General features: G+C 37.0%; 1 protein-coding gene across 1 annotated transcript in view; it reads right to left on the minus strand.

Moving 5' to 3' along the window:
• Nucleotides 1–1473: 1473 nt before the first annotated feature.
• Nucleotides 1474–26864, minus strand: part of LOC121738169 (thyroid receptor-interacting protein 11-like) — a 61567-nt gene continuing 36176 nt past the window's right edge. Inside the window, exons 3-10 of the mRNA XM_042130058.1 lie at nt 10180–13251; nt 9676–9860; nt 9046–9209; nt 8695–8898; nt 5119–5257; nt 3448–3598; nt 2184–2262; nt 1474–1780 (exon numbers count right to left, since the gene is read on the minus strand). Of these exons, the coding sequence (XP_041985992.1) occupies nt 1575–1780; nt 2184–2262; nt 3448–3598; nt 5119–5257; nt 8695–8898; nt 9046–9209; nt 9676–9860; nt 10180–13251 (4200 nt within the window). The 3' untranslated portion in view covers nt 1474–1574. The remainder of the gene's footprint in view (nt 1781–2183; nt 2263–3447; nt 3599–5118; nt 5258–8694; nt 8899–9045; nt 9210–9675; nt 9861–10179; nt 13252–26864) is intronic.

The following is a 26864-nucleotide window of genomic DNA, read 5'->3' on the forward strand; positions in this document are numbered from 1 at the left end:
CATCATCAGCTGTCTTGAAATATTATTTATAATACAAACTAGCGAATAGTACTATTCAGTATTTATAAAGATTTAGGAATACATATTGTATACTGTTACTTTGTTTTAATCCGGCTCGAAGGACCATGTATTTATTATCCCTCTAATATTGATAAAAATATTTAAATTGCATGAGGTATATAATGTTTTGTTCTTGTCTTAGACATTGGAAAAAGATAAATAGGCGAGGAAAAAAATATTATAACGCATTTTCGTGTATAACTATTTCACCTGACTACTGTGAATCAAAAAGGGTAATGATATTTGCTGTCTACGTAGCATTATTATCACTTCGCTCTGTGATGAATAATATTGGGTTTATACAGGGTGCAATTAAACCTACCTGCCAAATTTTTTTTGGGGCTTAGGTATCATTAGGTTAGACAGTTCGCACTTCGCAACACCTGCACACGCCTAGCCAGCCTCGAAGACATGCCTCTGACGAGGTTAAAAGTGACAAAGTTGTGCTTAACAAACTTTTAAAGTAACAAACTTTTAAAGACAATGTGCAAAACGCGCTAGACTTTGCTTAGAGCAAAACGGATTGCAGTTTGAACTCGTTTGAACTATGCTAAGTGTAGACAAGATGGAAGTAAATAAGATTTAGAGGTGGGTTGTTTTGATTTTTATTTTTTAATTAGTTGTACTGTGTATATAAGTTAATTGAATTTTTAAATACACCTAAATGCAAAGGATGTGGTTTAGATTTATTATAAATTTCTAAAGTGCTTATTTTTTGTAATTAAAAAGTTGTAATTTTCGATTCTTTTGATGTGTATCAATTAATTTTATTCTAAACATACCTGTCTACGTCCTTTACATTTGACGGTCCTAAGTTCGTCAAAGTATGAAGTACTTGTACTATTATCTATTCTGTGGTATGAAGGGAAAATTCGCAACTTATGATAATAACAAGAATGCAGTGACGGATTAGCCCTTAATCAAATTAAGCAATTGCCTAGGCCCTAGGGCACGGCACGTCTGAGGGGGCACCAGAAGAGTAAAGGTTCAAAGACCGATTTTAGTTGAGATATGGATAGGGGGGCCCACAGGCATGGATTGCTTAGGGCATCAAGCAGTCTTAATCCGTCACTTCAAGAATGTCAATGGAAGGGCGGGGCGAGGCCGGGCCATATTTTGTGGTGTTTGGTATTTGGATTTTTCGGAGGCTATTTCTCAGAATTTTAGTACTGAGTTATTATAAAAGAAGAAATACGTGTATTTTTATTTTTAACAAGGATCAATATATCCAAATTTGGCAGGAAGGTTAAATTGCACCCTGTATATTCCACAAAAGCAACTTCTAGCAATTTCGATAAAATATTTGGCATGGTCACTCCTGATGCTTCAAATAGGGATCATTGATGTACAAAAGTTGTTTCTGAATTTAACATTATAAAACTCATTAAGGATCGTGAACTTTGGAAAGAAAGAGGGGAGGCCTTTACCCAGCAGTGTAGGCTGATAATAATAATAATAAAACTCATTACTTTTGAGGGTAGTTACATGGTCCTTCTAGCCGGATCGCTTCCCAACTATCCCAGATCCTTCAGCACATTCTTCAATATAGCTCCCTCGTTGTTCCTAGTCTGTGTGATACCTGTCTCCAGGGTGACACCTATGACCCTGGTCTCCGAGTCTGCTGATCTTTGGGTAGCTGTCTCTATGTTCTGGAGGAGCAGGTTGTGGGAACCAGTGGAGGGGTTGCGACTGTGGCCCATCTCGAAAGTTGGTTGCTGGCCTAAAATTATGATGCGTTTAGATTACAATCGAGAATATTGATTTCTAGGCAGACCCACGTCATTTGGTCGGATCATGTCAATTCAATGTTAATTGTGATCTGTCGGATGGGTTTGACGTAACGCGACCAAAATACGTACCCCCATCTGCCCAGGAATCAACTTCTCTGATAGTATTCCTAATAGTTACATGGTAATAAGATAAAATTTATTTAAGCCCTGAAGGTGCCTCTTTACAATGTAGACTGTAGATCATAGTCCGTCGTCAATCGTCATACGCCACCACCCCGTCTAAACTCTAAACAATGGCGATGGCTTGTAAGAAGCATGGAGCATCGACCAGAGGCACCTTTAAGGTTGAAATGGTACGCCTTATCACTCTCAACGTGCCGCAAGTATACTCACTGCTAGTGCTGGTCCTTCGCGACACGTCTGGCGGCTGCGACGTCATAGACTGCTTACGTGTTACGTCTGACGGCCGTACCTGGTAAATGAAATAATAATTAAACGCTTAAAGAACGTTTATTGAGTTAAAGTATTATATAAAGTAAATAATCAAAAAGTGCCCTAAAGTTTATATTATATGTATGAATGTATAGTCTGTCAAGAAAGTAAAGAAATTAAAAAGTCAAATCAATCTAAGAAAAAAGGGATGACACTACGATGTTGCCACTTTTTAATTTCTTCACTTAATTGACGGACTATATGTTTGTGTTCGTATATTTCCGCAACTACAAGTCCGATTTAAGTAATTCTTTTTTGTTGCACTAGGTATTATTCAACATAGGGAACACTACAAGTTTTATCAAAATTAGTTCAGTAGTTTTTGAGATAGGGAATTTTGAAGTACAATTTTGAAGTCGGTTTTATGTTATATTACAACTTGTTTGACAACAAAGAAAACTGATCTTTACACCAAGATGTTGGAACATGCATACACTAGCTGGTGAACAAAACCGGATTAGTCCGCGAGAAAAAATTTTGGTTCAGTGTTTTTTTTTTTTTATGAAATAAGGGGGCAAACGAGCAAACGGGGCACCTGATGGAAAGCAACTTCCATCGCCCATGGACACTCGCAGCATCAGAAGAGCTGCAAGTGCGTTGCCGACCTTTTAAGAGGGAATAGGGTAATAGGGGAGGGTAGGGAAGAGAAGGGAAGGGAATAGTTGAGGGTAAGGAAGGGAATAGGGTAGGGGTTAGGGGATTGGGCCTCCGGTAAACTCACTCACTCGGCGAAACACAGCGCAAGCGCTGTTTCACGCCGGTTTTCTGTGAGAACGTGGTATTTATCCGGTCGAGCCGGCCCATTCGTGCCGAAGCATGGCTCTCCCACGTATACAGTGCAGTACAGTGTTGTGTTCACACAGTGGTTAAAATCTAGTATAAACTACTACTACTGAACTAATCCGGTTTTGTTTGAAAATGGACTTTTTAAAGCCTTTTTAACCGCTTTCGATTGAAATAATTGATGCGTCAATCCCTGTCAATGATGGGTCAAGACTCAAGAGAAGACGATTCGAAAAAATATATACTTTTGCACTCTGGTGGACTTCTCCGGTTTCGTTCGCCAGCTCCTCAGTTTAAATCTGACTCGAGAATGACACTGGGCTCTATAACTTTTACAGTCATCTACACCGATTTCAATTTATAGTTTTTACAAGTAACTAACCACAACAGCCCTGGGTTTGGACTCGTCCTGTAGGAACTTGACGAACTCCGCGGCGAGGCTGCCCGCCGGCGCGGCCGCGGTGAGGCCGAGCCGCTCGCACTCCGACTGGTTGAAGTCGAGCACCGTGGACAGGACTCGGAGGACTTGGGTCCTGGGAGAAACAAAATTAGGAGATAAACACGTGTGGCACTCGGGGACTGCCGCGGTAAACCTATTGCTTAGCATTTTTTATCAACTTATGCAATTATAATTCGCATTCGTATAATCGCACGCGCACTAACACTGTGTTGAAGTCTGGCAACGCCGCACGGTTGTGTTAGGTGTTTTTCGTTACGGAATTTCTTGATTCGGTCGCCGCACTCGAAGTACGCGATAAAAGCTATGCAATAGCTTAAAAAATCTAACTGTGAGCGAGCTGATGATAGTGAGCTAATAACACACTCAGGGCTCGGAACCGGTATTTTTTTAACCAGGTTATAACGCTCTTTAGCCAGGTCTTTGGATAAGTGTTCGCTCGGAGCGCAACCGCGATACGAGCGGTATTGCTTCTGAAATTAACCTGGTTCATTCCTCGCGGAAAGTAACTAGTGCAGCGATATCTTATATCCTTTTCTAGTTCACCATCTAATAGCCAATAGGCCATAACTTGTTTATGTGTGGACAATGGGTGATGATCGAGGTGTGAGTGGGCGGGTATTTTGAGCAGTGAGTAACTTAATTTTGCTCTTAGAACAAATCAGAAATAATTTCGGTCCGTTCAGAGCCGAATCGAAATGAAAACGCTCTTTTGGAAATGTATGGCGTTTCTAACGAACAGGATCGCGAAGATTAACCAGGTTTCCGAGCCCTGGTTCTAACCGGTATTTTGAGTAGGAGCAGTTTCATTTTGCTCTTTGAACAAGCCCTAAACACTCTTGATCAATCTCAAAACCGGCTCATCCGTTTGGTTTGATGCCACGGACAGACACACATACAGACACACAAGCCAAAGTTAAATAACCATAATATTATACAATATGATGAAGCAAACAATCCCTTACATTTTTTAGATCTAATTCTAAAAGTTTTCTCAACTGCCTATTTAAAGATATAAGTATTATGCAGGTATGGGTTGGGGAGACTTAAAAAAATAGGCATGATGAATATTTTTTTTTCTTATCGGTAATTGAAAGACGCTTAAAAAATAGAAACATCGTTGAAGGAATGACTCTGATAGCTTAAAAATTCACTAAGATATGACAATTCAAATATCTCATAAAAAAGACCTGCCCGAAACGCTCCATACAAAGTGCTACGAAAGTATGACGTCAGTCTTTCGTAGTTTGTACGCATCGGGAGACAACTTTGTTCGACAGGTATATTAAATATTGCGTTTATGAAAGTGGTTTCATAACAAAAGTTGCTTTTAATTGCATAAGTTATCGAATTGTATACATATATTAAGAAATTTAATTAAAAAAAAATTCGACTTGAATATCCAACTTTGAAGGCGCATAACAAAAAAAATCCAAATTCTATCAAGCTGAAATTTTGGGAACACTTATTTTTTACCTTGATTTCTTTATTTTATTAACAGAATTCGCTAATCTTTGACCTTGTCATCATCCCTATTCCTGCTCAATTTATTGTGAAATGATCACCATCACCAAAACCATAATTCCTCCAACTCACCTATTCCCAGTATTCTGCCCCACCACGTAGTTAACAACCAGATTTTTCACCAGGTTCTTGTCGACTCTGTCCTGTTGGTTGGAGATCGCGTTGTGATACCTCTCCTCCGCCGCCGCCACTGATATCTGGAGTGTTCGCACTGGAAGCGGTCAAAATGGTGGATTTAATATACCTTGAAATAGTACGTCTATGATATATCAATAAAAAATGATTATACACTTTGTTGTATCGCTTAAACTCGAGAACAGCTTAACAGATTTGGTAGTGGTAATTTAAGTAATGGAATATATTCATGGATGTCTAGAGTTGGGATACAAAGTTCACCAGAGGGGCCTAGACAAGCGGCAAGCGATTACCATAAACGCCAACGCCAACGCCACAAACATAAAGTTAATAAACCTAGCGGAATAGAGCAACAATCTCGAGCTGTCAAACGTAACCGAAATTGGTTTACATCTGTGTGTAAAAATGAGATTAAATTGTCAAAATGCGACACGTGCCGACTGGACTTCAAAAAAAGAGTGCTGCTATCATGTATCACATGTCTCTTTTTACCACGCAGTGTTACTGATAGTGACATCTCGCTTGCTCAGGCCTTTGTTTCTCTATTCCGTTAGGTATATTAACTTTATGGCCACAAAATGTATGGGATTTGACATTAGTATTCGCTAGCGAAGCGATTACTTATGTCAAATCGCATACATTTTGTTAGCGTTTACGATAATCGCTTGCCACTTGTCTACTAGGGCAGGTATTAAAAAAAAAGAGGGCCCGTGGTAAGTTGTAAGTACTAAGGGCTTGTGTTACGGGTAACAGACAACGGAAATATATTTGATACTTTTATGCTGAACGAATATTTAAGTTATTCAAAATAAAGAAACATCAATGCATAGGGCCAATCAGCCACAGATCCGTCAAAAAAGAAATGCACATTATCAACATGAAACAATTTCGTTAATTTAAAATATACGAGTAAGTATCATAAGAAAAACATTCATCCATTATATTTTGAATGTCACAAAAAATATCAAAACAAATACTTATATTCAGTTACTAGAAATAAACAGGCACTATAAAATAGATACAAATTCAAAACAAAAAGATCATGACAGTCCTGAAAAAAAAAGAATAAACAAAAAATAAAGAAAATTAAAAAGGATAATTCTCACCATGCTCTATCGTTGCAGCTCGACGATACGCCAACACAATCTCAAAGTATTATTCAGAGACTGGGGAGGGACTACGAGGCACTGGAACTTGATGACTGATCATGATGATGCAGATGATGAAAAACATCATAGTAATGGTATCAAAAATAGTCCTGATGTGATCAGTGAAGTTGATTCATATGCTGATGGTGGACGTTATTTTGTTACCTTATGTCCAACCCAGTCATGAGATCATGACTAGGATTGAATTGACATAAACCGAAGAAATAACGTAGGTCCGATATCCGCCTAAGAATCAATTTCTATGGTAGTGCTAAGTAGGGCTCAATTTTCGATTGATATTCGGTTACTCTCCTTAGGTATGTTAAGATAGATGTTAACACAGGATAGTAGGAAAGACATGACAATAAATGCAAAAGTAAGGTATGGTCCAGTAATAATATCATCCATGTAGATATCACAGTCTCAAGTAAAAGTGCACTCGGATTCCTTTCTATTACACCAGTACCTGAAGTAATACTCAGAGACGATGAGGCATTTCTTCATCTAAATCATGCTTCAAACAAATCTTCACAGACAAAATGTGCAAAATTTGCAATGTGCTTAACAAAATAGTCGCAAAATCAAAAGAATTGCAATGACAAACTGTAAAAAAAAAACATTGCAAACATTTTGAACGTACAGACAATACAGTTGGGGTTTTAGACGTTCCAATAGATCAAAGAGCTAAATAAAATGTGGATTAAACTTTTTAACTAGCAGAAAAATATATTAGTACAGAAATAAAATCTTACAACGATGCAAATTGGAAAATAGTTGACATAGGTAAGAAAATAGAACGTCTAGAACCCGCTAAAAGCCATTACATGGATCAACTTTAAAGAAAACATAAGAATGGTGCTATTCAGAAAAAAAATCGATAACAATGTAAATTGATCCATACATCGGCTCGATAAAGCAAAAAAAAAGTGATTAGAACAGACGTCACGATGTGTTACCAATCTCAGTCAAACCCCAAATGGTAATCTGAGTACGCGGCACAATGTGTGAGGCGGAGAGTCTCACAGTTGGTGCCACGGCAAAGCCTCACAGTTACCAAATGAGATTAAACCGAAGTAGGTGCAAGCTGTTGATGCTGTTAAGCAAATCTCCAATAATTTGGGAGAAATCTTAGTTAAAATGTAGATTGAGAATAGCTAGATTGGTGATAAAATAACTATTTTTGATATTAAAGCCCTCTTAGAAAAAGATACTGCTTATGAAGATCATAATAATAATATATTAATAGTCACTGAACTTAACATCGAAAAGTATTCTAAAGACGGTAAATGAAACTAGTTTTAACGTTATGTAATGATCGAAATGTTCATCTGATAGATTAACTATTTGAGCTTTATTAACGTTATGCCATAACCCAATGATAAAAATATCATCTGTGATCCATTTAGTCTCTGCAATAGCAATAAAAATGGCAATAAAATGTTTGTTAGCAAAATTTCGATAAAAAAAAAATTGATACTTATGCGGCATTAAAAATAAAAAGGACGTAAGCGTACAACACTGAAACTAAACGGACAAATCGAGACACACGTCAAAAGCACACGACATATCATCAACATAAAAATTACTCACGTGGCAACAAAATCATCTACATAAACATACATCATCTACACAAAACCACTTACGTGTGTCTATCATTCGTGGCGGTACGGAACCCAACTGTATACCAGATGGTAGTCTGGGTGACACAACCCCAGAATTACCAGCTGATATTTAGCCGAGTGCCGAGTCTCTAGAACTACAAACTACATCTATCGAATTAAAATACATAAATAACATCTATGGTACCTTTAACCTCAGTCAGCAAAATTACATTTCTCTTTAATTGTATTTTAGTAGGTGACAGAGTTGTTATTTCACTGACTGAGATTAAAAGTCAAGGTGTTTTTTAACTAGATACATATCTAATTTATGTAGGTATAAGTAAGTGGCGAAAGGTACACGAAAAGTAGTACTAACAATGTTTATATCAAGAAGAAAGAATTGTGTAAGATTTTTTTTATAGTTCTGATAATACCTTTCACGACCAACGCTAGTTCTAAACTAATAAATCTAGTCAAGCGTGGTAAAAAGAATAATATAACCTCCGTTTGCTTGAACCTTGGTTGACAACTTACATAATTCTATTATATCATTATTTTTATTGTGGCATCCATTGTTACGAGCAAAACTGTATACAATAGCAAATAACTCATGAACAACAATTTAAATATGACCGTGATATCATGTGAAATTGCGTTTACTTTTCTACCACGCTTGTTGTACAATAATGCTTCACTAATCACTATTTACTATGCATTAAAATCTCCTTTAGCTAATTCTGCGCCTATAATATTAAAAGTATTACCTTGTTCTTTTAGATCGTTTATTTGAGCAGTCTTTGTCTCGACTTGATCACCAAGCCTAGTCGCCGCTTGGAGTCCGGCTATAGATTCTTCTAATTTGATATGTAGTCTTGCTATTTCTTGTTGCAAATCAAGACTGTGTTGTTTCTCTTCTTCTAGCTGTCTTCTTATTTTCTCTGTAGCTGCGTGGATGTCTCGTTCTTTGTCTGTAATGCATTTATTGTTTTTGTGAAAAATTACATTCAATGCTGTAGCCCAAACATCGTCATCTTTAAAAGGTTCATTGACTTTTAAACTGATAATATCTTCATAATATACTATTGATATTGTAATATAAATAAAGCTTTATTCACCTAGCTGGAACTGCTCCAACACGATCTGCAAATTCGTCAGCGCCGCTTCACTTCTACTCCTCGTGTCTTCGGCATCGCTGAGTCTAGTCTGAACTTCGTCACGTTGTTTCTCCAACAGTTTGATCTGATTCCGAAGAGTTTCGACTTCTTGGTTCGCTCGAATACTGTAAAATATTACTAGATTGTAAAATATTTGATACCTAAATCACAGTAGTTATATATTTAACATTAGTTTCAGAATTTTTTAAAGAAATGTCGTATTACTATTTAGCTTATTTTGGTAAAGGTAGCCATCCGATCCTTACGGCACGCGAACGCAAGCGAAAAACGCCACCTTAAGAAACAACTTATATCCGTACTAATATTATAAATGCGAAAGTGTGTCTGTCTGTCTGTTACCTCTTCACGCCCAAACCGCTGAACCGATTTTGTTGAAATTTGGCATGGACATAGGATACTTTTTGTCCCGGAAAAATGTACGGTTCTCGCGAGATAAACGAGTTTTGGCGCAACCGCGTTGCGGGCGTCATCTAGTTGTCAATAACATTTCTTTTGTTCCAAGACTTCCAGACAGAATTACTTAAACTTTTTCATATAGAGTATACGTTCTTCTCAACATATAAGTCTTACCTGTTACTGGTATACACCGTGCTTGTCTGCTTAGCTCTCTCCTCCACCTGCTGCAGTCTCGACTGGCACTCGTTCAACTTCTGCTCCGAAGTCATCAGCTCTTGCGTGTAATTGTCCTCCATCTCCACTAGATGATGCCTGAGCCGCTCCAGTTCTCGTGTTGAGTTTTGCTCTTTTTCTGATAACTGTAAATAAATTATACCATATTAAAATAATTAATACAAAGTGTTTATTTTCTTTGCTTTTGCGCAGAATGCAGATCTACATTATAAAATGTATTATCATTATAGTTATTTTAAATTTCTTAAGGGCCTGTTTCACCACTTTCTGATAGAGTGCCGAATAGGCTGTTCACAAATTTTTTGACAGATTGTGCATACTTCATCTGTCAAGTTAAGTGATGGATAGCCTATTCGGCACTGATCAGAAAGCGGTGAAACAGGAATTAAATGTTGTTAAGCTTATATTCATGTTCAAAATGGTACAGTATTAAATAATACATACCTGCAAGTTTTCCGCTGACAGTTTTTTAACAACGTCTAACTGTATAGTTAAATTCTTGTCTAAATCCTCACATCTACGCGTCAAGTTCTTAACTGTTTCTTTGTTGTTGTTTAGTTCAGACTTCAATTGTTCATATCCAGACGCATTTTGATTCAGTGCAGATATAATCTCATCTTTTTCAATTAAAATTCTTTGCAAGGCTTCACAATTTGGACATTTATCCACATTGTTTTTTGCAAGTTGCTCTTTTTCTTCTACCAACTTTTTGTATTCGTTTGCTTGTTCAAGTAACACATGATTTAATCTTTGTATTTCGTTATGATATTGAATACTTTCGTTATGTTTTAAATTAACAAGATTAATAAATTCCGTCTTTTCTGTGTTTGCAGTATCTATTGCTAGTTTGTACTCCTTGCAAGTATTTTCTAGTACTCCTAACTTTCTAGTAAAATCTGCTATAGTCTGTTCTTTTGTTTGCAATTCTTGATGTAGATTCTTCAAAGATGATTCCAGAGCAATTTTTTCCTCGTTTATTTTTATGAGATCATCATTTGAAGTAGATGTATGTTCGGATACTTGTATTCTATTATTTAATTCTGAAATATGCTGATTGAGACCTTCTATCTCTTTTTCTTTGCTCTCAATGTTGTTTTTATATTCAGCACATAGCTTTTCTAAGTCATCTATTCGTGAAATATTATTATTTAATACTGCTATTTTATTATTCTTCACATTTAATTCCTTTACATGTTCCTGTAATTGTTGAGTCATGTTTTCTTGATGCCTTTCAAGTGCTGCTATTTTGTCTTGTAAATGATCTCGTGTAATATTTGCTGCTTCTAGTTCTTTCGATTTATTTGATATTTCAACAAACACGGCTTCAATCTGAGCATCTTTATCTTTTATGGTATGCTCTAAGTCTTGTAACTTTTTCGACAAGTCTGCAACATTTTGCAATTGCTTCTCTAAATTCAAAATAGTGTTGTTCTTATCCGTGATTTCTTTATCTTGTTTCAGTTTTTCCTGTATCATGCAGTTATTATTTTCCTGCAATATATTGATATCCATTTCTAGCTTCTTAAGCTGTTCAGATTTGAGCATTAGTTCAGTGGTAATTTTTTCCAGTTCTGAGGAACTATTTGAGACTGAGATAGATTGTTGCTTTATTGCATTATATTCATTGTGCAAAGCTTCTTTTTCTTGCCTTAAGTTTTGTAATGCTTTAGATAAGGAGTCACATTTTTCTTGTAAGGAAGCATTATTTTTACGAGCAGCATCTAACTGTTCCGCAAGTTTTTTGTTTTCACTTTCCTTAATATTCATAGTTGCCAATTTGTTTTGAAGCGTGTGCAAATCTTCATTTAATTTTACATTTTCCTTTTCTACATCTTCTTTATCTTTTAGGACTTCATCTAATTTTATTTCTAACTCCTGCAACTTATGATCTAGTATTATTTTCATAGACTCAAGTTCCTTGTGAGAGTTGGAAGACGCTACCAAAGCGTTTTTAAGTTCATTTATTTCACCTATTAAAATAACTTTATCATTTTCTATGATGTTGTTATCAATTGCCAACCGCTCCTTTTCTGAATTAGCTATTGATAAGCGCCTTCTAAGCTGATCGAATTCATCTGTAGATTTTTTAACTTGAGTGGTTTTTAGTAATTTTTCATCGTTCTCTAAGTCTTGTAAAGCCCTCGACTCAGTTTTGCACATCTCAAGTTGATCAAGCATACTCTTATATTTGTTTCTCATATCATTCAGACTATCTTGCAAAATATTTTTCTCATTTTTGACAACAGAAAGTTCTTTTTCTATCCTCCTAATTTCTGACTCAAATGTTTTATTGATCTTATTGCAGTCTGCAAGTTCTGTTTCCAACTTTGCCAGGTTATCTTCATGGGTTTCTATAATTGGCTCTAGCTTAGAAGCGCTTTTTAAAGCAGCAATCTCGGATATAAGAAAGTCATTGTTTTTCTTCATTTCTTCCAAGTCACTTTCTAAATGCTGCACGTCTGAAGTAAGGTATTCATTTTCAGATGTTAACTCATCAATTTGAGCTTGCAAATTGTTAATACTAGATATCTTTTCAAATAACTTTGCTTGTAAATCATCCATTTCTTGTTTATAAGACCTAACAGCTTTAAATATTGATTCCAGTTTCACTATCATATCGTTATCTGATTGGGGTGTGTCAACAGGCAGTTCAAAATTAACATACTTATTATAAAGTTGTACTATCTTATCGGCACTTATGGATTTGCTATCATTATCGTGGTTCACGCCTTCTTGGTGAGCCAGACGTTGCTTTAACATACTAATATCACGTTTCAATGTTTCGATTACGCCTTTAGCGTTATCGTCTATGTTCACTTCGTCTAAATGCATCTGATTGGAATCTCTTCGCTTTTTAAAATCGTTTAGTTGCTTAAGGACACTTTCATACTTCTCTTTTGGCACCATATCAGTTAAATCGGGTGGTTTACCCGCGATTTCTAACTCGTGCTCTAAATTCGCGACCTGCTCCTGTAATTTGAACACTTCTTCGTTCAACTCCTGATTTTCTTCTTGAAACTTTTCAGCGTTTTCCTTCAGAAGACCGTGCACTCTTTCCAAATTCTGGTACTTATGATGCAAGGTGGCGTAATCAAATTGAGACGCTTTCATAGTTTCTATTACATCGTCCTTCTCTGCCAATTTACTTTCCAACTCTTTAATAACACTGGCAAACTCACTATTAGCACTTTTTAATTCCTCGTGCTCTTGTTTAAGGACTTCGAAATTCTTTTGTAGCTCTTTTTTAAGCGCCAGCAACTTCTCCATAGCCATCTGGTGTTGGCTGTCTAGATCTTCTAGGCTGCTCGCTAGATTTTGGTTCTCTTCTCTTAACCTGGCTATTTCATCATCATCACCTGTAGGCTTTTGGTTTTCTACGGCGGAAAGTTTGGCTTGTAATTCTTGTATTTGGGTTTTGTACGCTTCGACCTCGCTGTTGGGTTTGGAGGCTTGAGGTGGAGGGTCCCAGTACCAGCTCGTCTCATCTTCTTTGACTCCATTCTTTCGGGCGAGTCTCTGTAAAGAAGAAAGATTTTTTGAGACTACATATTAATTAACCCGTTATAATTTAGGCTGAAGTTGAGGATTAAAATATTTTTTTATTACACAATATTATTAATAATTTAATTTATAATTGGACTTGACCATAAACAAAATTGTTTTATACATATTTTGCTGTACTGCTTACAGAATAAACTTTAAAATTTTCAATTGTCAGTTGTCGGTGAACGTGAGAAAGTATAAAAATAATCCACGATAAATATTTGTTATTTATATTCGTAGCAATATAGTGTTCTGCATTTTATTGAAATTTTAGGAGAGTCATACAATAATTTCTACTAGGAGTAGGAAGTCCTAGATAGCTTACAATTTTAATCAGTCACTAATAAATTTTATATTTTACTCACAATCTAGAGTTCACAAGCACAACATACACCTTTTCCCTTTAGTTATCACTCTCGAACGGCCCTTTCAACATCAATAACTAACCGTATCACTCCCCCTGCACTGAAATAACACATTAACGGCCCTCCCAACATCAATAACCGATCACTGCTTCCCTGCGCTGACGTAACACATGAACGGCCCCTCTCAATAACTAATCGCGGACACGGGTGACCGCGTTCGCTGTAACACGGCGACTGATATCGCACCGCTGACTCACTCCCGCATACCTAGATGTATAGTCGGCTATACAAAATTGAGGATTTTTTACCCCACTCCAATTTTTTTTCAATTTACTCAATATGTTTGAAATTACTTTTTAGAAACAATTAAAAATATTATAGCAATTTTTAAGTTAAAATAAACTTACATTTTTATTAATTTTTTTTGTAATGACTAATGAGTAATGACTTACTTTTACTAAAGGCTTTACCCGCCTAAAATAGTATTTCTGGCATACAAATTAATGTTGATGCCCTATGAAAAATTTAACTCCTTGGTAGAAGCCTTAATAGAATTGAAAAAATCCCTTTTGTTTCAAATTGTGAAGCTATTAACACTCACTAGTACAGAGGCAATTTGCCACGTTAGTGGCAATCTGTTGTCGAAATGACTTTTCAAATCGTTTCAGTGGAACCCAAAAGCTTTAATAAAACTTTTAACATGCTTTTATAAGCTGTATGTATGTAACGAAATCTTTGAGCACGATTTTTACCTATCTCCGGTAGTCTAATTAATTCGAAACTTTGCATGCATATTAAGAGCCAATGACCAATTGATCATGCATTAATTTGTTAAGATTTTTGAAAAAAGAAAAGCGTGTTTCTTAAAACTATTACTATTATAATATTAGTACGTAGTATAATTATCATATTAATATAGAACATAATTTTTCGTCATCAACTTTCATATTGGCGCATTCAATAATTGAATGCGTCAAGGAACGCAACGCCAATATTGTCATTTTTGAAGTTTTGGATACGGTCAGGGGGCATGCGTCGCGGGCATGCCTCACGTTCGCTGTTGACTGCGCTATAACGCATGCCCTTGAACAGAAAAAGTGTGGAAAAAGCTGTAGATGTCTGTTTATTCCACATAAGTCACATTAAAGCTGTTAATAGCTGTTAAAATATCTTTGTAGCCAACTGTACACGTTATCTAATAATAAAGGTGTTACTTTTCGTACTTGTAACGCAAGACTACACGTCACGCTGCGCTGACGCATATGTATACTATTGTATACATATACATTATACGTATGTTTGTATGTGTGTCACATGGACACTTCGAGGAATTACCTAAACTATGTCATTGTCTCGTCGTTCAAAAAGGTTCTACTTTACCAATTTTGAATATATTTTTTACTTTTCGCTTTTTTAACATTGCATAAGGTTTAGGTTTGGTATGATCAATACATACAAATTACAAAGTGTCCACGTGTCTGTTAGCTCTTAAAATTGAAGTCGCTGAAACGAATTTGACAAAATGTGTTAAAAAAAATTTAAGCCCTGCGTGGCTAGCACGCCGTTGCCCAGTCGATTCTTCGAAAGAAAGTAATATCAGTTTCTTTCCCATATCTACATAATTATTATGTCTTTTTCCCGAGCATGGCACTACACATCGACTCGGGTTTCAGTGGACAAAGACAAGAAACTCTTTCCATAGCAACCAATATAGCAACGGTAATCGTACCACAGATTCTAATATTTTCAGATTCAAAAGATAGAAAAAGGCGGCAAATTAAAAATTAAAATCGACGTCTAGTAAACCGGCAAATTAAAATCGACGTCTAGTAAACCTGTCTATAGCCGGAATTATAGCTTTGATCTACGAAATACGAATAATAAAAACTAAGGAACTTTATTATTCGTAGTTCGTAGATCAAAACTATAATTCCGGCTATAGACAGGGTTGCTATATGTCGATTTTTTTAATTTGCCGCCATTTACTCGACACTGGCCATAGTTTAATAGCCGAAGTGCCATAATAAAAAAAAAGAATCAAGAAAGTAAATGTCAAAAGCGGATAAAAATATGGTCGTCATGCTTGACATATAGATTTTCAAAAGCGGAAGAAATCGAGATACGAAAGAAACTTTTTCTCCAATGTTTTTCCGGTAAAACTGTCAAAATTTATATTCTTTCGTTTGTCTACTGACGGTGTGCTAGCTATGCTGGGGAAAAAGCATAGGATAGTTTTCATCCTAGATTAAAAAATAAAACAACCGAATGTCGAAATTTTTTGGTGGTTGTACACTATTATCTATTCTGTGGTTGTACGGTTGAAATGTATGGTTCACCAAAAATATATTTTAAACTACTGCTTACAAAATAATAGTAAAAATAAATAAAAATCCTTCTAAAATATTAAATATTAAGCTTGTAAATAACACACGCAACATAGTACAATCAAGTGTGTAAATAATATGTGTTAGTCGCGCTAAAACTCGAAAACGGCTGGACGGATTGGGCTGATTTTAGTCTTAAAATATTCGCAGAAGTCCAGGGAAGGTTTTAAAGTGACTCGAAGTTCACCGGGACAGCTAGTATTAGGATAAAATTGTTCGGCGTGCTACCGTTGTCTAATTGCCATAACACAAGTTTTTACTTAGCATGGGATTAGACGACGTGATGTACGCTACCTAGCTTTTATACTATTGTATATTATTGTATGCTTAATAAAGAATTTGAATTTGAAGTAGAAACCACAAACGTATAATATGCTATACAAGTCGGCAATTCTGTATGAAGTTATATGATGTGTATGAAAGATGCATCGGAGTCAAGGCCGCTAGTGTTATCACACTGCAATTGTTATGTGCTAGAGTGCTAGACACTAGCGTACTGATAACAAATAAATAATAGTTAAGAAAAAAAACAAAAAAAAACTCACATAAAAATATATAGCATTATAATAATAATAATATCTATGGACGCTTCACACCACGTCAGTCTGACCCCGTGCTAAGTACCTAAAGGACTTGTGTTACAGGTACCAGACAACGGAAATATATTTAATACTTTTATACTATACACATAATTAAGATTTTTATTATATCATACACATATTTAATACACATCCAGACCCAGGAACATTGGAAACTTTTTGTTCCGTCGGCGGGATTCGAACCCGCGACCCCCGGCTTGAGCTACCAACGCGCTCACCACTGAGCCACAGAGGTCGTCATTTACATTGGCTCTTAGTACGTATGCGAAGTTTCGAATCAATTAGACTACTGGAGTTAAGTAAAAATCATGCTCAAAGATTCCGTTACGTACATTACAACAAAAGCGCATTAAGAGGATTCCACACCGCCGTTTTTCCATACAAACGTTGTCCCCTGTTTCCTCCCTGGATAATGCCGGTAGAGTTATGATTTTTTACCTGAATATCTATGGCCACTATTAGCATGTCCCTATGTTTTCTTTTTTTCCATAATTTTATTAATAAAAAAGATAAGAACGTCCAAAAATAAAAAAAAATGGCCAGATTTTCCTCTGTGTTCAAACACCCAGAAGACAAAACTACCTCAAATATACAAAAAAAATAAAACATAGGAATACAGCTCAAGTCTTGCTTTAATTCTTAATGAAAAAATTACTTATATCGGTTAAGTTTTGGAGAAGGAATCAGCGGACAACGAATCAAAGATTTTCTGTTCTTTTATTAGAACTTGTGTCGTGTTGTCTTTATCGCGCTCTGCGGTGGGAGACTTGAGATTGGTGAGACAGCAATACATTTTCAAATACCTATTTTCAATTTCTCTTGCCCCTGGTGTATCCTCTTAATATATTACCATTACTGCTAATCTAATCAAATATTAAGGCGACGCCTGGATAATTTGGCTGTAGCGATATCGATATCGATCGATCGCTTGATTGACTTTTGCTAAGCTGATACTTTCAGTCCCGGGAGAGGACATAGGAAAAATGTACAGTTTCTGCACGACGAACCATGTCAAAAAAGTGGAAAAAACTTGTATTTAAATCACGAGCACTCGCGGGGTGCCGTGACCACCCCACGCAACTTACAACTCCTTGTGAAGCTCCAAGCACTTGCGCCACACCGTCCCTTCCACCTTGTGTCGACGCGTTTGATGGTCACTTGAAGGTACCAGCGCGGATTCGTAACCAGAGAAATTATTATTCATTTTTACGTTCAAAAACGCGTGGGGTGCTGACGGCACCCCTTGCGAGTGATGGCGGGTTAACTTAGAAAACGATACCCACATCACCAGCACTCAGCAAGCTTAGTATAATAACACTAGAAACGGCAAAGAATAGACATACTTAACGTGACATTATTATTATTTTTTAACAAAAAATTGAACTCGACTTCCAAAAGTGAATATGAAATAATTCTTATTCTACATTAGTGCCTTTTTCAAAATTCGACTAAGCCTCAACTTATTCTGAACTCAATTTTCATTCGTTTAAAGTCGGTACCAGCCTAGAACTGAAATACTTGACATAGAACTTGGCCGGTACCGAACATACGAACATAATATAACCTCCTCCTTTTCGGAAGTCGGTTAAAAATGACTAATTTCCTTTGTCAATCTGTCAGTTTGTCTATTCTGCCGTAGAAAGAAACCGTTTCTATGGTGACCATTCTAAGCCAGCAGAGGAGTCGCAGGTGCATTCCAGTTACTTGCTGTCGGTACATAAGGCTACGTTCCGCGAGAGCGCGCCGCAAGGTCGCCTAACGACTATTGCACCGTTTAGTGTTTAGCCGCACGCGAGCACATAGGCTACAATATATTACATAATCAACCGTAACAGCCTAACTCCACATATTGCGACAGAAGACTGAAAAATATTCCTAGGTAATACAGCCTAAGGGTCCCCGCAGATATACAATTCCAAGTTGGCCGACTATCTTACAAACCACAGAAATAGATCAAGATAGAAGCGCCATGTCGCTCCAATTTGTTATGAACACGAGCGTGTCACTTTTTTCATACCCACTGTGACGTCACAAGAGCGAATTTCGAATCGAATCCGCGCGTACGGGTATTTCCATTTCCCATCACTAAAGCGCTCTTGTGACGTCACAGTAGACATGGCGCTTCTATCTTGATCTATTTCTGTGGTTTGTACGATAGTCGGCCAACTTGAATTTGTAAGTCTGCGGGGACCCTAGATGTGAAATATAACCTTCTAAGATGTTGCTTGCAACTTTGTTACGACCAAACTCATTTATCGCACGGATACCGTGCATATTTCAGTGATAGAAACTGTCTTTGTCAGGAACTCAACGTACATATTTACGTCATGGCTACACAAAATCTCATCAAAATCTGTTCAGTGGTTTAAGCGTATCGGTAACATATAGACACACATTCGCATTTATAATTCGTCACTAAATTTCTGCCAAAACATTCTAAGGGCCTTTTCACCACTTCCTGAGAGGCTATCCACAGCTTTTTTGACAGATTCTCCATACTCTCTCTGTGAAGTAAAGTGGTGGATAGCCTATCTGGCACTTATCAGGGAGTGGTGAAACAGTCCATACCCTCCCCAATCTTTATCACCCCTCCCCCTTCCTTACGTAACTAATGGACGGCCCCTAATCTAAAATTTATGTGACATATAACTTTGCTGAAACAGGTTCGGTTTCCTTGGACTCACTGAAGCGTACCTAATAGTAGCAATTCCGACTAACACTATAAACATACTTAAGTGATAACACCCATAGTAACAGATGTGCAGGCCGCGTGAAATTTTAAGATCGCTAGACGAAACAAAGCCTCTAGCCAAGACGTTTTCTAATACGCTTCTTTAAGCACATCTATGAAATACCCTCCGCACGTAGCGACACTTTTCATAGAAACCCATAGAAACCAGTAGTGTGAAGTGTCACGATAACATGTCGCCTGCTGGCGCTTCATGCAGCCGGCTTCCAACTTGTACCTTTATTACTTCTAGAATCGCCGATCTAAATGTATGGAATTGACATAAGCGTTCGTTAATATGAAGTTACATTCGACTCGTGTATTGTCAATTCCATACATTTAGATCGGCGATTCTATAGAGGCAATAAAGGAAACATCTTGGCGAGGGGCTCAGATGTTGTATCATATAATATACAGTCTTGCAGTTCTCAGAAACTTCGATAGCGCGATGCAGGATTGTGGCGCTAGATGTGGGTACCGCCACATTATCAACACGGCAAAACCTCAATGTTGCCAATAACGTCTGATTGCGATCTAAAGGCCGCGCAAATCTTTAAGATCGCTCCGCGAAAATGGAAGGAAAAGTTGCCGGGGTCTTTAGTAATCGGTGATTGGTGACTGATGAGTGGTGACAGCCAATCTCAGCAGCCAATACATGCCACAAACGGTATAAAATGACGTATACGGTGACCAAAATTCCTAAACATATTTGGACAATTTCGAGACGTATTCCTACTGAACACTTTAGGTGTGGTCATAATTCACAAAACATTTGTATCATTCTACAGGGTGTAACAAAAATAAGTGATAATAATTTTAGGGTGTGTTCGTGTTCCTTGTAGAGTTCACTGTGAAAGTAGCAGCGCTGAAAGACCAAAATTTTTTTTCACTTTTGCATGGGGAAACTCGTGACGCTCGGGCCCTTGTCCATACAAAAGTAAAAAAAATCGCCTTTCAGCGCTGCCATTTTCACAGTGAACTCTCTACAAGGAACACGTACACACCCTAAAGTATTATCAGTTAGTTTTGTTACACCATGCATATGTGGTTATGGATGTTCGTCTGTTCCCTCGTAACTTCTAAACATCATATCACTTATTTTTGTTACACATTGTTTATTATGTAATATGACCTCACAGTGACCAGCCTTCCTAAACAGTTTTTGGGGCTTATTCCACATTACAATTCACGTCTGGGCACCACTCGGTCAACAAACTATTCTTTCCACACTCATTAGAGTGACCAAACTGCCGAACATTTCCGGACACTACCCAGGACTTATCCCGGCCTACACCGATCGTGTGGTCATCCCACGGTGACCAAACAGTTGGGGGATTACCGCTATCTTATCTTGGCCAAACATGACCACAGATTAGGACGTACCCGGTAAGCCATATTGCAACATGGCGTGATGCTATTATAGTCCGCTCGCGTTGGGACTTGGGAGTCGGTGACCAATCACGTTTAGGCATTCACCAAGGCAAAAGGCATAATATTATTGTCTTGTGTCGAATAGTACCATTTTTACAATTAATTATGTCAGGTTCCGTAGCAAAATTCCAAAAAACGGAACGCATTCGTCGTGTATCTATTTATACTAATATTATAAATGCGAAAGTATCTCTGTCTGTCTGTCTGTCTCGATTTCACGCCAAAACTACTGAACCGGTTGTAATGAAATTTTGTACACAGATAGTCTAAAGCCTGAGAAAGGACATAGGCTACTTTTTAACTGGAAAAAGGGGTTGTAAGGGGGTGAAAATGCGTATAGTTCAAATTAAGGTAGTTCCAAAAAATCATAACAGATGGCGCTAAGAGTCATCTACATCGCGCTATCGCTTGCTCTTACGTGTTTCTATAAGAGGTGGTACCATCTTAAATTACTCTTTTGGATTTTTTAGATTGTTTTACATGCTTTTATATATATCACTACTCAGTACTTTATCTATGCAGTGACGTAACCTTAAACCTATCAATGATAAATTACAGTTTATGGGTAAAGTTATGTAATGGGGGGATCAATAAGCTTTGGCATAAATAAAGTTTAATTTAAAATAATGAAATATTATGTGCACACTGCACAGCTGTTTTTGGGTATTTTGATTTAAGGGGTCTTAAAAAGGTTTTAAATTTGACAACAATTTTGTTGACACCGCGCGCTATAAACTGAAGTCCACATCCGCTATCTATCTATAATATGTCTGTTACTTCTTCACGCCCAAACGTCTGTACCGATTTAGATAAATTTTAGTATGAGAACACTTTAGAGTCCCGATTTCCGGCCCCCGGGAAATAATATAGGACATTTTTATCCTGGAAAAACGTACGATTCCCGCGCTATAAACTTATTTCCTCACGAGTCACGACATACTTGCGGTGATAATCTAGTAAAGCATATAGCAAAACAAATTCTGCCGGGGCCCGGGTCAGCTAGTTGCATATTAAAGTTACTCCAATAAAAACAATAAGCTCGAGTGACTCCGTGCCTCCACAATGGGGTATAAAGTCCGATCCTTCCTGCTTACATGTACATAGGTTACAATAACATAGGCCATAATTCCCATATGGCATTACTATGGTCGTAAAAGAAGGGTCATTCGCACTATAAACGGCCTACGGTCCAGTGGTTAAGTTGACTCGGAGGTCGCGGGCTCGATTCTAGGCCGCGTTGAAAAATTTTTACGAGTATGTTTAGGACAGTGTTTTCAACTTGTGGATCGTGACTTTGAGGGTTAGGTTAGGTTGATTTTTTGTAGGAACTATTTCGGCAAAAAACCATTTTTGAAACGGCAGTTAAATATACCCAACACTTATACCTTTTTTAAGGAGGGGAAATGCATTACGCATCCCCCGCCCCCTCGGTGAAGGGGCAGGGGTATGTCGGACTCCCTCAGCAGAGGTCTACCGACTAACCATTTTTATATATAAGATTATTGCGTGTTGACACCGACAAAGCTAGTTTATACATACTAAATCAAAAATCGAACTTTTTTTGAAGTGATCTAAAGAGCCATACCTACTTTAAGAACCGCTGACCTTATGACGTCACAACCATGTCGTAACTCGTAAGGTTCTCAAAGTGTCGCCTTAACCCAGTTCCCGAGATATGCTTAGACAAACGAACAATTTGCGGCCACTTTACGTGCATGCGACGACATTATGCCATCTTGTATATTGTAGCTATGCATTACTACGAAGATAAAAGGGTAATTATTTGTTTGTTTGTTAGATTCGAACGCAAAACAACTGATACGATTTTAATCCTTCGATCGTGGATTCTTGGAAATCTATTGTTATTATATTGTGTCAATTTGTGTCTCGCTCACCGGTGAGCTTATGGGGCTTGATGGGTTCATAATGCTTTACCATAATATCTACACTACTCTTATAAATGCAAAAGTATGCCTATTTGTCTCCTTACACTAAGGGTGGGTTGGACCAACTTACTTTAACTATAACCTTAACTTTGACTATAACTTTAACTACAATGCAAAATGTCAAATATTTGGTTAAAGTCAAAAATGAACGCCATATTTAACCATAACCATAGAGCTCGACAAGGCTATATATAACTATAACCATAAGTTTGACCATAACTTTAACTTTAACCACGCCTCTGGTGCAACCCACCCTAAAACGCTGAACCAAGGATTTACTAAACCAACATAGAGTTATTATAGTTTCTCGTTTTTTTTTTTATAAAATCAGGATATTATGACAAAAAAAGACATATTATTTACCTCTATCAGTTCGCCAGAATTCCAAGTAAAAATATAGTTCACATAACACAAAAGAAAACACCATCTATACATAATATAACGTCTTGTATAAAATCACTACACCCTTTATTTATCACAAAATATACTTAAAAACCAGAAATTGTCTTTAGGGTCAAAATTGTAACACTATGTTAAAAAGTTATGGAAATTTAAAAAAGTGGTCAAGGTGAAGAAAAAATTAGTCCAAAACGTGCCAAAACCAACTTTTTTGTACTTTTTAGGTTATTTTACTAACTATAATATTAAACAAAAAACTGTCTGGATTTTTTATTGTTTTACACACGGCTACTCTTTATATTCCTTAACGGTTTTTTACTAATTTGAATAATAATTAACGGTCATAATTTTGAATTAGGAACTTTATTATATTACATAGCAACTTTCAACTCACAATATGAACTTAAATATTTTTTTAGACTGCTACTAGCTTTTTAATTTTTTTCTTTTGCCTTATGACTTTTAGCTAACAGCTTTAGACATCACACAAACGTTTAAAAAAAGGTTAAAATTTCAAAATTTTAAATTGCGAACGCGTTTCACAAAGGTTCGTTTTATAACTGGTAAGCTTGAATGTTGGCAGTTTTGAAAACAAGGCATTGTTGTATGTTGAGACTATAGTCACTAGTGTCTAAACACTATTGTTGAAATATACATACACTACTATATGTCTAATGTAGTAATAGTATAATATTGTATAGTAGAAATGAAACAAAAATCTTTAAGACCAATACGTTAAAAAGTTTTTTTAAATTATTTTTTCAAACAAAACCAGAGAGGTATTATGTAAGTACTAGGGTAACATAACATATCACTGAGCAAAAATTTTATTTTTTTAGAAATGTTTATTAAGCATTAATTTTTCAGCGGAAAAAAGGTATAATACCGGAAAAAACATTTTTTTTAAATATTTTTCACCTTCATCGAAAAATTACCGCAAATAAAAACCTCATTGCCGTTTGCATGCATAAAAAAAGCATTAAAATCTACTAATATTATAAAGCGGCAGAGTTTATTTGTTTGTATGAACACGCTAATCACGGGAACTACTGGTCTGATTCGAAAAATAGCCTATGAACCTTCACGTGGTCTACTTCTTATCTGTGCCAAATAACAGTTTTTTTTTTATAAAATAAGGGGGCAAACGAGCAAACGGGTCACCTGATGGAAAGCAACTTCCGTCGCCCATGGACACTCGCAGCATCAGAAGAGCTGCAAGTGCGTTGCCGGCCTTTTAAGAGGGAATAGGGAGGGTAGGGAAGGGAAGGGAATAGGGGAGGGTAGGGAAGGGAATAGGGTAGGTAGGGTAGGTAAATTGGGCCTCCGGTAAACTCACTCACTCGGCGAAACACAGCGCAAGCGCTGTTTCACGCCGGTTTTCTGTGAGAACGTGGTATTTCTCCGGTCGAGCCGGCCCATTCGTGCCGAAGCATGGCTCTCCCACGTATATTTGCTCCAGTAGTTCGTGAGATAAGCCGTCTCAGAATTTTTTAAATCCAGTAATTTGAAGACCAGTAGTTTTTGAGATAAGCGCTTTTAAATAAGCCCTTTCAAATAATTTCTCCCCACTTTTCCGACAATTTCCCCTATTTCTTCGCTCCTATTAGTCTTAGCGTGATAAAATATAGTCTATAGCCTTCCTCAATAAATGGGCTATCTAACACTGAAATAATTTATGAAATCGGACTAGTAGTTTTTGAGATTAGAGCGTTCAAATAAGCCCTATCAAATAATTTACTCCCATTTTTCCGACATTTTCCTCTATTTCTTCGCTCCTATTAGTCTTAGCGTGATAAAATATAGCCTATAGCCTTCCTCGATAAATATAGGCTATCTAACATTGAAAGAATTTTTCAAATCGGACACGTAGTTCCTGAGATTAGCGTGTTCAAATAAGCCCTTTCAAATAATTTCCTCCCGTTTTCCATTTTCCTCTATTTCTTCACTCCTATTAGTCTTAGCCCCAATTTCACCAACGACTGTTAAAGTTAACGCTCGAATTAGTATCACGTTACCTCTTTCATTTTTGTTATGAATGAAAGAGAAGACATGACATTTTAACAAGCTGTTAACACTAACATACGTTGGTGAAATTGGGGCAGCGTGATAAAATGTAGCCTATAGCCTTTCTTGATAAATATCTAACACTGAAAGAATTTTTCAAATCGGACCAGTAGTTCCTGAGATTAGCGCATTCAAACAAACAAACAAACAAACAAACTCTTCAGCTTTATAATATTAGTAAGTATAGATGAGAAAGAGATACTTTGAGCCCCGGGCAAGGACATGGGATACTTATTCCGGAAAAATGTACGGTTCCCACTATAAATGAATTTTGGTGCAACTGCGATAACCGTACATTTTCCAGGATCTTTAACGGTACTTAGGAATCATATTAAATTTCATCAAAATCGATTCAACGATTTAAACACGAAAAATCTAGACAGACATACATACCTACATACGGACAGACAGACAGACACAAAGACACACTTATAATATTAGTATTAGCCTCTTCCCTAGCGACACAACCACTTATGATAGTCACATGCCATCAGGTGATGCTGAGCTCGTTTGACCGTGTCCCCATGACCGACATGCCGTTTCCATGACAATCCGTCACGCGATGATCGTCTAGTTGAGGTCATTTGCGATACATCGTTTCGATCTATCGCAAAACTTTAGATTTCAGATATACAGGGTGTAAGAAAAATTATATGATAATACTTTAGGGTGTGTACGTGTTCCTTCCAGAGAGTTCACTGACCACTGTAAAATTAGCTTCATGGTAAAAGTGCAGCACTGAAAGCCGATTTTTTTTTCACTTTTGTATGGGCAAGGGCTCGGCGTCACGAGTTTCCCCAGACAGGTGAAAAAAATTTTTTGGTCTTTCAGCGCTGCTACTTTCACAGTGAACTCTCTATAAGGAACACGTACACATCCTAAAGTATTATCACTTATTTTTGTTACACCCTGTATAGAGTTCGCTGTGCAAGCAGCAGCGCTGAAAGAGTAACTTGTATTTTGAAAAAACGCGTTTAAAGTTAGTCTGACTTTTGGGAACTAGATGACGCCCGCAACTCCTTTGCGCCAAATTCGATTATCGCGCGGGAACCGTACATTTTTCGGCGATAAGAAATATTCTATGTCTTTTCCCGGGACTCAAGGTATCTCCATACCCAGACAAATTAGTTCAGACCTTAGCGGTTCGCCAAAATTAGTTTAACGCCCGGGATCCGAACATTTTACCGGAATAAAAAGTATCGACGTGTGTCCTTTTCCCGGATTCAAAGTATCTCCATGCTAAATTTCAGCAAAATCGGTTAAGGTGACACCGCGTTAAAGTAAAAAGCCGTATTGGATATGTTTTAGATTGCTCGTTTCCTATGAGAGGCCGGTCTGGCCTCTCAAAGAAAACAAGAAATGGAACAGCAAGAAATGAAAAGGGCGTAAGCGACAAAATGCTTTTTGTCGCGTAATTTGAAAACCATTAATATATTTCATATAAGCTATGGCCAAATTAAAGTGTATACTTGAACCAATCCATGTACAAATTTTGGAAGCCTTAATCACTCTCCTCTGTTGGCAAAATTAGAATCCCTTTTTTTACAGAGGTCTTCTTGATTTATTGTTCTGTGTCATAAAAGTTGACCAATCGTGTTATGCTATGGGCAATTCAAAGACAAAGACATGATGAATACTGACAATGAACGTTAATTTCTTAGCTTTAGTCA

This window comes from Aricia agestis, chromosome 22, assembly GCF_905147365.1.
Source record: "Aricia agestis chromosome 22, ilAriAges1.1, whole genome shotgun sequence".
In the NCBI taxonomy this organism is placed as follows: Eukaryota; Metazoa; Arthropoda; class Insecta; order Lepidoptera; family Lycaenidae; genus Aricia; species Aricia agestis.